At 35.0% G+C, this 14,522-nt stretch overlaps 2 protein-coding genes across 2 annotated transcripts in view; one reads left to right on the forward strand and one right to left on the reverse strand.

Annotated features, from left to right (window-relative positions):
• LOC113055450 (interleukin-17 receptor D-like) overlaps positions 1 to 5,544 on the forward strand; it is a 39,674-nt gene extending 34,130 nt beyond the window's left edge. The window contains exons 11-13 of the mRNA XM_026221767.1: positions 921 to 1,105; positions 2,452 to 3,367; positions 4,738 to 5,544. Of these exons, the coding sequence (XP_026077552.1) occupies positions 921 to 1,105; positions 2,452 to 3,367; positions 4,738 to 4,856 (1,220 nt within the window). The 3' untranslated portion in view covers positions 4,857 to 5,544. The remainder of the gene's footprint in view (positions 1 to 920; positions 1,106 to 2,451; positions 3,368 to 4,737) is intronic.
• A 5,303-nt stretch (positions 5,545 to 10,847) lies between these two features.
• On the reverse strand, positions 10,848 to 12,839 carry LOC113055715 (uncharacterized). The gene is made up of 3 exons (XM_026222104.1): positions 12,750 to 12,839; positions 12,387 to 12,443; positions 10,848 to 12,000 (listed from the first exon to the last, which is right to left on the reverse strand). The coding sequence occupies exons 1-3, from the start codon at positions 12,793 to 12,795 to the stop codon at positions 11,486 to 11,488; spliced, it is 618 nt and encodes a 205-aa protein (XP_026077889.1). The 5' UTR covers positions 12,796 to 12,839; the 3' UTR covers positions 10,848 to 11,485.
• Between the last annotated feature and the right edge of the window lie 1,683 nt (positions 12,840 to 14,522).

Below are 14,522 nucleotides of genomic sequence, written 5' to 3' on the forward strand. Positions count from 1 at the left end.
TTATTTCAAGTTGCACATTTTAAAAGGTATTCATTTTATTCAACTAGCTGAAATAAAAAAGGGTAAAAATTTTAAATACATCTTACAATTTTATTTCAGGTATTGTTTATTTTATTTAAATTAATGAAAATGTTTTTGTGGTTTTACATTTAGTCAGCTAGCTGAAATATAATAAGTTTAAGATATAATAATAATAATAATAATAATAAGAAATAATATAATAAGTTTTGTATTTTATTTTATTTCAGTAAATTATTTTTTTTTACGGATTTAGCATTAGTCAACTAGCTGAAATAAAAATTTATTTATTTTTTTGTAGTTTAGTTTTAGTTTACTTTTTTACTTTATTTCAAGGTACACAATAAATTAAAATAAAAAACTTGTTTTATTTCAGTTAACTTTTATTTAAATGAATGAAAAACTAGCTGAAACACATTTTCATTTTATTTGAAGTAACAAAAATAATTTTTTATGGTTTTAGTGACCTGCTGAAATAAAAAATGAATGTTATTTTCAGTGGTTTATTTTATGTAAAATAATGACTAGTATTTTTTAATGGTTTGAACCTTACCGTTACATTTCAAGAAATGGAAATATTTTACAATACAATATAATGTTAAAATAATCCTGCTCTAGATGCGTTAAGCCTCCAAGTTTATGGGATTTTTTTCAATAACTGGTATTCTATGCTAAAATATGGTTATCATGGTATATTTTTGAGAAGGTGGATTTGGGGGGTGATGTAAGACAAAAACATCTGTTGCTCTAACATGGACAAATTAGGCTTTACTTTCAGTTCTTCCAATGCTCTAAAAGGAGCTCTCATCATATGGAAACAATAAATGTGCTTTTTTTCAACTCGCTACAAATCTGATTTGATCCTGGTTGGATTCCCGTCTCTGATCTGAATTCTTCTGCAGAGAACATCTACTCCCACCTGGACGAGGAGAGCTCCGAGTCTTCATCTCAGACCACAGCGCTGAGCTCAGACAGACCCTGGCCCAGACCCAAGATCTTCCTCTGTTACTCCAGCAGAGACTGTCCCAAACACCTGGCCGTCATCCAGAGCTTCGCCTTCTTCCTGCAGGACTTCTGCGGCTGTGAGGTCAGGCTCGGTTCAGAACTTTCAGCAAGGATGCATTCAGTTGATCAGAAGTGACCGTGAAGACATTTAGAATGTTACAAAACAAATAAAAGCTGTTCCCCTGAACATTCCGTTCATCAAAGAATCCTGAAACATAAAATGTATCAGTTTCCATCAGCAAATCAGAATGATTTCTGAAGATCATGTGACACTGACGACTGGAGTAATGATGCTTAAATATATATTAAAATAGAAAACAGTTATTTTCAATTGTAATAATAGTTCAACATTTTACTGTATTTTTGATCATACAAATGCAACTTTGGTGAGCAGAAGAGACTTGTATTTCAGTTTGACCGGTTTGAAATGTTTGCCGTTGACGACCTCTAGTGGCAGAAGACTGTTTGATCACCCAAATTATTCCAAGTTATAGCTAACAATAACAACAATAATGAATACTTCTACAATCTTCAGTAATATTAGTTGTAAATTTCAACATTTACTATTGCATAAAAAAAGAAATATATATTTATTATTTAACATTAGTTTAATGCACAGTGAATTAGCTTATTCAATTAACAAATTCAATTACCAAAAATTCAATGAACTATTGTTTATTTATTAACTCACAAGCTTTAAAGTCTCTCAGAGATTTTCCACCAAAATAAAAGAAAAATGTTTTAAAAGCTAAGAAATCAAGACATTCATAAATAGTATTATCGTAATTTTACTGTTGTTTTGTCAAATTAAAATTATGATATCAATGTTACTAAATATTTGTTTTCTGTTGGACAGTGTTGTATTATTATCACAGTATTATTGCAGTTGTATGTTTCTTGATTTATTTTTGTTTAAATAATGAACAAAATAAAATATTTTGAGTAATAATAATAATAATTTGTATTATCTATATAAAGTAATATAATTTAATTAAATATGTTATTATTATTAGTAAATACAGTACAATAGTATTATTAAAGTAACATTTATTTATTGAATCGTTTATTTATTTATTTTAAATAACAGTACAATTAAATATTTGTATTTATTATTATTAAATACTCTTTTTTTTACACTACTATATATATATATATATATATATATATATATATATATATGTATATATATATATATATATATATATATATATATATTATTGATTAGTTTTTAAATATTTTTATAAAATATTTAGAATGCTAATAATATCATAATTTTTTTATACAGTAAAATAGTTTCAAATGTGCCTAATGTGTGTCTCTGTGTGTGTGTGTCTCTGTGTGTGTGTGTGTGTGTGTGCGTGCGTGTGTGTGTGCGTGCGTGTGTGTGTCTCTGTGTGTGTGTGTGTGTGTGTGTGTGTGAACGCTCAGGTGGCGCTGGATCTCTGGGAGCACCTGGAGATCTGTAAGGAGGGTCAGATGTCGTGGCTGAGCCGGCGTATCGACGAGGCTCACTTCATCATCACCGTCTGCTCCAAAGGCCTGAAGTATTTCGTGGAGAAACGCCACCGTAAAGGCAAAGCCACGTCGAAGGAGAACAACCGAGAACCGACCGCATCCGACTCCTCCGCCGGAAACAGAGACCTGTTCATCGTGGCCACAGCGATGATCTCAGAAAAACTCAGAGAGGAGCATCAGAAGTCCTCGGACCTCTCACGCTTCATGTCGGTGTACTTCGATTACTCTCACGAGAGCGACATACCGACTTGTCTCAGCCTGGCGCCTAAATACAAACTGATGGACCAGCTTCCTCTTCTGTTCGCCCGGCTCCACTCTCGCCAGCTCAGTCTGACCGACCGCGAGCCACAGCCGCCCAACGTCAGCAAACGCAACTACTTCCGCAGTAAATCGGGCCGCTCGCTGTACGTGGCCATCTGTAACATGCACCAGCTCGCGGAGCAGGAGCCCGACTGGTTCCAGAAGCAGCTCATGCCGCCTCCGCTCCCGAATAAACGCCTCCCTCCTCCAGAGAAGCTGGACTCGGGGCTCGTCCTGAACGAGGTGAAGCTCAAACACCCGTCGGAGAGCGAGTGTCCCGTGAGGAGCAACGTCCTGACGCTGTCTCTGAGTCTGTCTCAGGAGGATCTCGGGGAGGGTTCGTCTCATCAGGACGCGGGCTCGTCTCGTCCCGACGGATCGGTCAGTCCGGTGGAGATGCCCAGAGACTCGGGGATCTACGACTCGTCCGTCCCGTCCTCCGAGCTCTCCATCCCACTGATGGACGGACTCTCGCCGGACCCCGACAACTCGTCTCTGGCCGACAGCGTGTCCTCCTCCTCAGGACTTGGTAGGAATATAACACATTTAGCAGATATAAATATGTTATTTAGTTGTATATATGTATATGTGACCATGGAAAAAAAATCCAAATATTGAGAAAATCATCTTTAAAGTTGTCCAGATGAATTCTAAGCAATGCATATTACTTAAATACTAAGTTTGGATATATTTATGGTAGGAAATTTACTAAATCTCTTCATGGAACATGATCGTTACTTAATATCCTAATGATTTTTTGCATAAAATTTTAATCAATAATTTTGACCCATACAATATATTTTTGGCTACTGCTACAAAAATACCCCAGAGACTGCTTCTGTGCTCCAGGGTCACACACACACACACATATATATATATATATATATATATATATATATATATATATATATATATGCACATTTTTTAATATATGCAATTTAAATATATTCTGACATCTAAGTAGTTCATTGAGCTTCACATAGGGTTGTGTTTTTTTTTTTTTTAATTTATATGGCCTTTTTATTTGCAATATTTTGCATTTGAAAGTGCAATGTCAACCATCTTTCCAATGAAGACATCCATATTTAGTAGTGTATATTAGTATTGTAATTTTACTGTTAATCTGTGAAATAATGTTTTATCTTATTTTGCAGTTCAGTAGTACTATTGCATTCTAAATTTAGATTAATTTAAATAACTATAAAATAAACATATTTTGAATATAATAATGATTATAATATAATTTTATTGAACAGTACAGCAGTAATATTGTATATTTTTATTACATATATCACATATATATTTATATTCATAATTTTTATTATAAATTAAATGACTATGTAAAATTGAAAAAAAAATATATATATATATATAATTATAATAATATATATTTTTTATTTATTTGACAATACAGTAGTATGATTGCAATAGTAAATATTTTTTTAATTAATTGGTTACATTTTATAATTTAAATAATACAATTTAAATATGATTTTGAAATAGATAATAAATACCTTTTTTACAGTATGTTCTTACGATTGCTATTGTAGTATTTTTAATAGTTACATCAACTTACTGTAAAGTTTAACTGACTGTTAACTATTATCAATATTATTTAACATTCATTTTTTATTTTAAAGTACTGTACTATTATTTCAATAGTAATTTATTTCTTTATTGATTAATTAATTTTAGTTATTTTTATTTATTTATTGACAGTAACAATAACAGTGGTAAAAAATAATAATTATTATTAAATCATATTTATGAATGCAATAGTAATATATTTCTTTATTGATACATTTGATTACATTTAAACTGTATCACTTAAATGATAACTAATTACTTTTATTAGATTATACTTTGCGAATAGTTTTTTTTTGACCGTGTGTTTTTTAGGTGATGAGGAGCCCCCTGCTGTCAGCTCTCTGCACTGCGCAGCTTCCACAATATGCAAAGCAGAGCTCCATCACATCATCCATCAGAGCGAAGGACTCAGAGCCGCTGCCTCCACCTAGTGGCCTTCAGCTGTAACTGCATCGCCACTTTAATTCCTGTACTCACCACTGACTTAGACAAGTCTTCAAAATCCCTCATCAGGGAAAACCTTTCACAGATTGGAAGGGATTGAACACTGAGGTGTCTGAAAACTGCAGGCACGTGTTTCGTCAAGGCGCTTTTTAACCAAAGTGGTTGTGTATTTAGCATGCATCCGTGTCTGTGGTGTTACAGCTGTGTGTTACTACAAAATCCAGACCTTCTTGCCTTAAAAGTGCCATGAAGCTGTAGACATGAGTGGGTTGTGCTGAATGTGAGTCATTTTAACATTTTAATTTCACTTTTATTTATTGCATTAGCGTGCTTGGGGTTGTTCAGAGTTTACGTTCGATTTTAAAAGCATATCGACAGCTTTTTAATGATTTTAGGGCTTAATAAGTTTTAAAAGGACCGCATCATAAAGAGATTAGAGTAGGGGTAATGTTTTTTATGACAAAGGGAAGCACAAACTAAAAAAATGAGATGTGTCATGTTGTTAACTTCATGAGTTTTATTTGTGTACTTTGTTTATCCAGGTTTTGTACAGTTTTTTTAATTGTTGTTTTAGAATATTAGATGTGATTTCTACATTATATAAACTTTGTACTGTTTTATAGTACTCTAATGTAGGAGATATGACTTAATAAAACTAAGATTTATATGCATTGATTGTGAGTTATCCGTGAAGTTTCCTGTATTTGAAATGTGTAAGATTTCTTACGGTTTACACTGTAAATATATACTAACAGTGCAGGGTTTTGTGCACTAAAATATGCATATAGAAAGAAATAACAGAGAAGGGACTAAAATCTTTAGATGTGACATTTTTAAAGGGGGGGTGTAATACTTGTTTTCACTCAATATCCTGTTAATCTTGAGTACCTATAGAGTAGTACTGCATCCTTCATAACTCCAAAAAGTCTTTAGTTTTATTATATTCATAAGAGAAAGATAGTCTGTACCGATTTTTCCCGGAAAAACACGACCGGCTGGAGGCGTGACGTGTGGGCGGAGCTAAAGAATCACGAGCCCCAGTAGGCTTTTGCGTTGAGAGCATGTGGAGCTGTGACATTACCGTGAGACAAAAACCATCATCCAAAACAAACCATGGCTAACAGTCAGATTCAGCCGTTTATTTATGATCCAGAATCAGATCCAGAGGCTGAAAATGAACAAGAGCAGCATCAGCAATCAGTCTCTGTGGTATGTACTGGAACTGTATATATTTGCTTAGTGGTTTTGGAAAATGACTAAGTTCCACTTTGTCGTCTTTTTTTTTTTTTTTAAGCTGTACATGTGGAAAGTGCAGTTTGATGACAACATCGCATGTTGTTTACTTGATGTGCTTACGCGCTGATAGCTAAGTTAACAACACAGAGATATTTGAAGCAGTTTTGCTCACCGCCTGCGGTTCACATGATCGTGACCCTTTTTCGTTGGGATTGCATCATCCTTAAGAAATAAACGATACGCAAATCCTTCGTCAAACTGGGCCTTGTTTGTAAAACAAGCATCTTCCAAATGCAGGGAACAAACACAAACACTTGCACAACTCCGTAGATGCTCTGTAAAAATAAACTCCATCCACTGGTCCCTTAATGCTGTTTCTCTTTTGGTAATCTGTGCAGGGTTGTCTTGCCCTGGCAACCAAAAACACACTTCTTTTGTGATATTTGGCGACGCTCTCGCTCTGATCAGTGAAGTCTGTTGTGCTCTCAGTGCTCTGCTATACGGGAGCGCGCGCTCTTCCGGCAGAAGTGTCTCAGGACCCATATAAGGAAATTCCGCTCCATCTAACGTCACACAGAGCCATACTCCAAAAAAACTTTCCGAAACTTGTGACAAACCGGAAGGAGTATTTTTACAACAGAAATACTCCTTCAAACGTACAACTTAATTTTTGAAACTTTGTCCATGTTTAGCATGGGAATCCAACTCTTTAACAGTGTAAAAAACTCAGTATGCATGAAATAGCATTTCACCCCCCCTTTAAGAAATGTAAAATAATTTGACAAATATTAAAAAATTTATAAATGTGTAAAATAAACATACTTTAGATGACAAAGTATTTTCACAAAAAATATTTAATAAAAATATAATTAAAAAGGAAGTAAACACTATAACCAACAGGGAACTCCGTATTCTGGGAAGTTTGTGTGCATTGGGAATCATATTTTCAAATAAAGCAAGGATAATAATCATTTTACAGCACACAGTAAAATGACATGACATTGGGCAAATGCATCACGAGTTTAAAGTTTAAAGCATTAAATTCACATGGACCGACCGTCACACAGTGAATACACGATCATGCTGGATAAAAATTAACACTTCAGAAGATCTCACAGCTGGATTCGAATAGGTTTGCAAGATTTGTGAAATTAAATGTTAATTAGTCATTCAAAGATTTGTTTAAATCATATTAATTCATATTTGCCTAATGCTGATGGCAAACAAGAAAGTATTATAATGTTTGCCTTTCTATTACTAATAATATATAAGCAGTCGTTATAATACTTTCTGTTTACATTAATTCCTTTGTTTAACCATTCAAGAGAGAGAGTGTGTGTGCTCAGGTGCTGCATTCTCAGCTTAAACTTATCAGCCGATGCCAGTATTTGAAAAATGGCAAATATCGGCCGATATATCGGCATTGGTGATATATCGGTCGACCACTTGTTAAGGGAATAGATTTTTCCCTGTAGATTTATCAACTGTGGCATGTAAATGTTCAGGCTTTTGTTATTCAAAACAAATGATGTACAGATTAATAAAAAATTATAATAGGTTAGCCTTATTATAACAATTATAATTATAATTATAATTATTATTCTTTTAAGAACTATATTATGGCATTTTCATTAGAGCAAGTACAAGTCAGAATCGAACTAGCTGACACACTGCATGAGGGTTTTTCTGACTACAGGTTCCCAAAGTATTGTTTTGTCACTTCCCTTATATACTCAGAACAGAAACAAAGACGTTTTCAAATCAGCTGTAAAAATCAGTTTACATTAATAAAAAAAAATTATAATAGGTTAGCCTTATTATAACAATTATAATTGTTTATTACACTTGTTTATTACAATTGTAATAAACAAGTCAGAATTGAAAGCCATGTGTAAATGGGTTCTAATGATGAGTGATTAAAAAAAACCTGACCTTAAGACATTCAGAGATGGCATGGTTAAATCATTAAGAGCCTTATAAACTGAAGGGTCGCCTTGATTTTGCCAAGTAAAACATGTTTCTGGACCAGTATCTTTTGATGATCCTGTATCAACATTATTGTCTAAGAATTTAGACTTAACCCAAACCCTACCCCTAAACCTAACTTTACCTATAATTAATTCCTAAAATCAGTTTGAAATTATATGCGATTAACAAGGGTGTAGAAGCACCTAACCCTGATTGTAAACCTAAAACAGATATTTCCTGAAAAGTTATATATCAATTCTGATTGGTTGATTGGAATGTTGTTCCAGGATCAACAAGGATGTTCCAGAGACTCTCACACACTGCATGAGGGTTTTTCTGACTACAGGTTCCCAAAGTATTGTTTTGTCACTTCCCTTATATACTCAGAACAGAAACAAAGACGTTTTCAAATCAGCTGTAAAAATCAGCTGAGGGAAGAAGAGGGTCATAAATGAACAATGAGATTGAGATTGAGAATGAGGTGTTGTTTACTGTCCTTAAAGATCTCTTCTCCAGATCGGTTTTATTGTTTTATGGTTTTGCATGCTGCATGGCATCTGTTTTGTGTGAGTTCCTGAGTTTATTGGCTTCACATGGAATTAATTTAATCAGGAAATAATTTCACTCCTTTCAAACATGTAAAAGCAAAAACTCTGAGATGTTCTCAGAGGACTAGTAGTAACACAATGGGCCCTATCATACACCCGGTGCAATGCTGCGCAAGGAACGGTGCAAGTGTTTTAGCTAGTTTCAGCCCAACACAGTTCTAATTTTTCCATCCTCCGTCGCTTTGTTTAAATATCAAATGCATTTTCATCTTAGAGAAAAATGGTATATGTGAGGATTTCCAGTCAGGATTTAGACCTTATCATAGTACTGAAACTGCTCTCCTTAGAGTTACAAATGATCTGCTCTTATCATCTGATCGTGGTTGTATCTCTCTATTAGTTTTATTGGATCTTAGTGCTGCGTTTGACACTTTGTTGGCATCAGTGGAAGTGCATTAGCATGGTTTAAATCGTACTTATATGACCGCCATCAGTTCGTAGCAGTGAATGAAGATGTATCATATCGATAACAAGTGCAGTATGGAGTACCTCAAGGCTCAGTACTAGGGCCGCTACTCTTCACGCTTTATATGTTACTCTTGGGGAGATATCATCAGGAAACATGGTGTTAGCTTTCACTGTTATGCTGATGATACTCAGCTCTATATTTCTTCGCAGCCCGGTGAAACACACCAATTTGAAAAACTAATGGAATGCATAGTCGATATAAAAAAATGGATGACGAGTAATTTCTTACTGCTAAATTCAGAAAAAACAGAGGTGTTAATCATAGGACCTAAAAACTCTGCTTGTAATAACCTAGAACACTGTCTAAGACTTGATGGTTGCTCTGTCAATTCTTCGTCATCAGTTAGGAACCTAGGTGTGCTACTTAATCGCAATCTTTCCTTAGAAAGCCACGTTTCTAGCATTTGTAAAACTGCATTTTTCCATCTCAAAAATATATCTAAATTACGACCTATGCTCTCAATGTCAAATGCAGAAATGTTAATCCATGCATTTATGACTTCAAGGCTAGATTATTGTAATGCTTTATTGGGTGGTTGTTCTGCACGCTTAGTAAACAGACTACAGCTAGTCCAAAATGCAGCAGCAAGAGTTCTTACTAGAACCAGGAAGTATGACCATATTAGCCCGGTCCTGTCCACACTGCACTGGCTCCCTATCAAACATCGTATAGATTTTAAAATATTGCTTATTACTTATAAAGCCCTGAATGGTTTAGCACCTCAGTATTTGAATGAGCTCCTTTTACATTATACTCCTCTACGTCCGCTACGATCTCAAAACTCAGGCAATTTGATAATACCTAGAATATCAAAATCAACTGCGGGCGGCAGATCCTTTTCCTATTTGGCGCCTAAACTCTGGAATAACCTACCTAACATTGTTCGGGAGGCAGACACACTCTTGCAGGTTAAATCTAGATTAAAAACCCATCTCTTTAACCTGGCATACACATAACATACTAATATGCTTTTAATATCCAAATCCGTTAAAGGATTTTTAGGCTGCATTAATTAGGTAAACTGGAACCGGAACACTTCACATAACACCGTACTTTCTACATCATTAGAAGAATGGCATCTACGCTAATATTTGTCTGTTTCTCTCTTGTTCCGAGGTCACCGTAGCCACCAGATCCAGTCTGTGTCCAGATCAGAGGGTCACTGCAGTCACCCAGATCCAGTATGTATCCAGACCAGATGGTGGATCAGCACCTAGAAAGGACCTCTACTGCCCTGAAAGACAGCGGAGACCAGGACAACTAGAGCCCCAGATACAGATCCCCTGTAAAGACCTTTTCTCAGACGATCACCAGTACAAGACCACAGGAAACAGATGATTCTTCTGCACAATCTGACTTTGCTGCAGCCTGGAATTGAACTTCTGGTTTCGTCTGGTCAGATGAGAACTGACCCCCCAACTGAGCCTGGTTTCTCCCAAGGTTTTTTTCTCCATTCTGTCACCGATGGAGTTTCGGTTCCTTGCCGCTGTCGCCTCTGGCTTGCTTAGTTGGGGTTACTTCATCTACAGTGATATCATTGACTTGATTGCAAATAAAAACAGACTCTATTTCAACTGAACAGAGATGACATAACTGAATTCAATGATGAACTGCCTTTAACTATCATTTTGCATTATTGAGACACTGTTTTCCAAATTAATGTTGTTCAGTGCTTTGACGCAATGTATTTTGTTTAAAGCACTATATAAATAAAGGTGATTGATTGATTGATTTCCTAAAATCAACAGGAAGCCAATGCAAAGACGCCAGCACCGGAGAAATACTGGATTATTTCCTTGTGCCCATCAACAGTCTAGCTGCAGAATTTTGTACCAGTTGCAACCCGAGAGCAGGTTTTTAGACAGCCCCAAATATAATGAGTTGCAATAATCCAATCTAGATGAAACAAAAGCACGAATCAGTTTTCATGTCATGAAAATAATTTTTTTTTGGTACACTGTTCCTTTAATGATATGCTTTGCATGTAAGATATTTTGGTGACTTCTACGATTGATGCAGAAGTCCAAAGTGAAGACATTATTTTAACATAAAAGCTTGGAATGACAGCTCTGAAGAGAAAAGCAATAACCATAAACATACATAATCAAATACAAATATTTATTCTGAAATGAAAACAAAAGTCGTGACATTTGTAGAATTATAAAATCTGAAAACAACATTATTTTTGTTTTGTTAAAGTATAATTCTGTGTATTATAACTCAATGACGGTACTAATTATGCTTTATAACTGGTTAAAATTTTTTTTTTTTTTCTTCATGGTTCAGTAGTAAAAAGTTACACATCAATATTCCAAGGTAATTAATACCTCTATGACTACATGACTGAACATGATGCTTCTGAACCCAGAACAGATATGCTGTTTTTTTGACCAATTGAGAATCCAGTTCCCAGGATTTTGGCCTCCACCCCATCCTCACCAACAGATGCACCCGTGTCAAATCCAAGTCCCACTTTCACACCAACTGGACCGACACTAGCTGATGCACTGGCAACTTCAGCTCGAGCCATTGCTTCGACTTTAACCGGACTGACTCCAGCACCAGCTGAGGCGCTTGGACCTTTGGTTTCTGCCTCAAATATGCTGTATTCAGCACGAGCTCGTCCTGCTTGTGCAACTTCTGCAAATAATCTAAAGTCTGTCAAATCTGAAAAATAAGATTCATTTTTAACATAATAATTGCCAACCTGAATGGTATTTTGTTGTCTGTTCAATCTGTCAGTCGTGTTAATTCTAGATATCATATCTTGAGCTTTTGGCTTTTTTACAGTAGCCTCTGCGACTTCATTAATGTCACGGTTCTGCGTCTGTTTGGTAGAAGATTCTTCATCTGCAAAAGAAACAGATGTGTTTTAATGCAGTGTAAACAGACACAGATGTTTAGAAAAGCTTTATATAAATGTATGCCATTTTGAACTAAATATTGTAAATGTAAAAATTTGGTTTTACTCAACCTTGCGAGATAATATTTCTGTATTTGGTGTGATTCAGTCTGAGGTTTGCCTGCATCTTCATAGTGTGTCAGTAATACTATATTTTTTACTTAATATATAACATTTATTTTTTGGGAATATTTAGAAACATATCACAAACTGCATTGAGAAAAGTAAGAAGTAAATAAATACACAAAATGAAATTAACAAAAAAATGCTAAAATTTAGAGTTTATGCAAAGTCAGTTTCAGTGAATACAGACCAACTATTACAATACACTTACCCCTCTCATCTTCTTCACGGTGGAATTGTTTGATAGAAGGTATATCAGCTTCGTCATCTGCAAATAAAACAAATTAGCTCTAATGCTGTGCAAACAGACAGAAATTTAGAAAAAAAAACACTTTATATGAATTTATTATTTGTCACTGAACATTACAACATTGTAAATGTAACACGTTGGTTTTAAAAACTCATTTTATATATATTTTAAATATGTCAAACATTACTTATTCCATATACAGAGATTGCACTCTTAGTATTTCAGATTATTTAGACATACATACCAGTGTTATGTAAATGTAAAAAAATTGTAAAAGTTTTTTTAATGTCAGTAAATATAGACCATCTATTTAAATTCACTTACCACTTTCATCATGCCTATTGTAGCTTAATTGTCGGTTTTCAGACATTTTAGGGTGCCACAAGTTCTCAGTCTCAGTAGGTCTTTGATGGAGCAATGCAGGATCTGTGTCTGGTCAGTCCTGCATCTCCTTATATACGCAGACTAGCATCAACTGAAAGTGAAAGAGAAAAAGCAAGAAAACCTGCAATGCATAATTTTTACTGACTCATCCTCCACCCATGCCCCACCCAATACCCTTCAAATAAATGTTTTGATATTATCTACTGTATATTTTACATCTTATTTGGAAGATTTTATATCTGCTTTTTTTATGTATGTGTGTCAAAGACGTTATAAGATGTCTGCATGAAAAGAAATTTACAAAAGTGATTTTATGTCCATAGAAAGCACATTAAATGTAAGTAAAGTGAACTTTTAAGGTTTCAAATAACTTTTTAGAGAATAAAATGTCAAAATTTGGTTGAAATAATGTTAGATTGTAATTCAGTGTAACACAATATTTATGTAAAGATTCAAACAACATGCTTATTCTGACGTGTACATATTAAAATATATAAAAGAATACAGGAGCATATAAAATATTATTGTGCTTTAAATTAGTACAAAAATATTACTGACAAATGGACAAATCCTAGGATAATTTTTAAAAATGTAAAATTACATCTAATTAGTATTTGGGCTGATATGTCATTAATTGATTTTTTTTGTAAATATGCCTGACATGACATTTTGGTGGGTCCATAAATCAGGAAAAAAGTTATGATATATATTTTTTTTAAACAAAACAAAATTGTACTTAAATTAAACAAATGTAACAATGTAGCAATGTTACACTTGTTTTTATGCCTAACCCCTTTTTCGTTTTTTCCTCATTCAGTAACATCTGTATCCGCCATTCATTCATCCATCCACCAGAGCCGTTTGCTGGGATATAATGGAAGAACTACAACATGAAAGGCAAACAGAACTCACACCTACAGATTGTCTCCCTGACTGTCATTATGTCCCTGGGTCTCTCCTCCAACGAATTATACAATTGGTGCATACATCGTTGAGCTCCGGGCATCCTGGCATTCAATGGACAGTAGAAATGGTGCGTAACTCCTTTTGGTGGCCTAATCTCTTTAATAACGTTTCTATGTATGTAAAGTCTTGCAGTGTGTGTGCTCACTCCAAGACACCACAAGAACTACCAGCTGGTCTTCTTGAACCCCTACCAATTCTTTTATGCCCCTGGTCACACCTGGCCGTGGACTTCATTACAGATCTTCCCAGCTCCATTGGCTACACCACAATCCTGGTAATTATTGATCGTTTCGTTAAGTCATGCCATCTTATCCTGCTCAGGGGCCTACCCACAGCTATGGAAACTGCACAAGCATTGTTTCACCATGTTTTCCATATTTATGGAATACAAGAGGATATAGTTTCTGATGGGGTTCACAATTTACATCTCGTGTGTTGCAAGCTTTCTGTAAGCAACTGGACATTAATGTGAGCTATCACATTGGCTATCACCCCCAGACTAATGGACAGGTTGAGAGATTAAATCAGGAACTGCGGCGTTATCTAAGATCTTAATGTAGTCGGGAACAACAACGTTGGAGTGACTTTTTACTTTGGGCAGAATATGCACAGAACTCACTCATTCATTCATCTACAGGACTCACCCCCTTCAAGTGTGTTCTATATTATCAACCTCCCATGTTCCCTTGGTCTGGGGAACCTTCTGAAGTAGCTACCTGCGGTGGATGATTGGGTCAGAAGAAGGGC

Source organism: Carassius auratus, chromosome 36, assembly GCF_003368295.1.
Source record: "Carassius auratus strain Wakin chromosome 36, ASM336829v1, whole genome shotgun sequence".
NCBI classification, from domain to species: Eukaryota; Metazoa; Chordata; class Actinopteri; order Cypriniformes; family Cyprinidae; genus Carassius; species Carassius auratus.

Bases quoted from the DNA above. Each gene is read 5' to 3' on its own strand.
- LOC113055715 (XM_026222104.1), bottom strand. From the start codon at position 12,795: ATGTCTGAAAACCGACAATTAAGCTACAATAGGCATGATGAAAGTG. The intron at 12,444-12,749 runs GTAAGTGAATTT...TTTTATTTGCAG, and splicing joins CAATAGGCATGATGAAAGTG to ATGACGAAGCTGATATACCT. The intron at 12,001-12,386 runs GTAAGTGTATTG...TTTCTTTTGCAG, and splicing joins CCGTGAAGAAGATGAGAGGG to ATGAAGAATCTTCTACCAAA.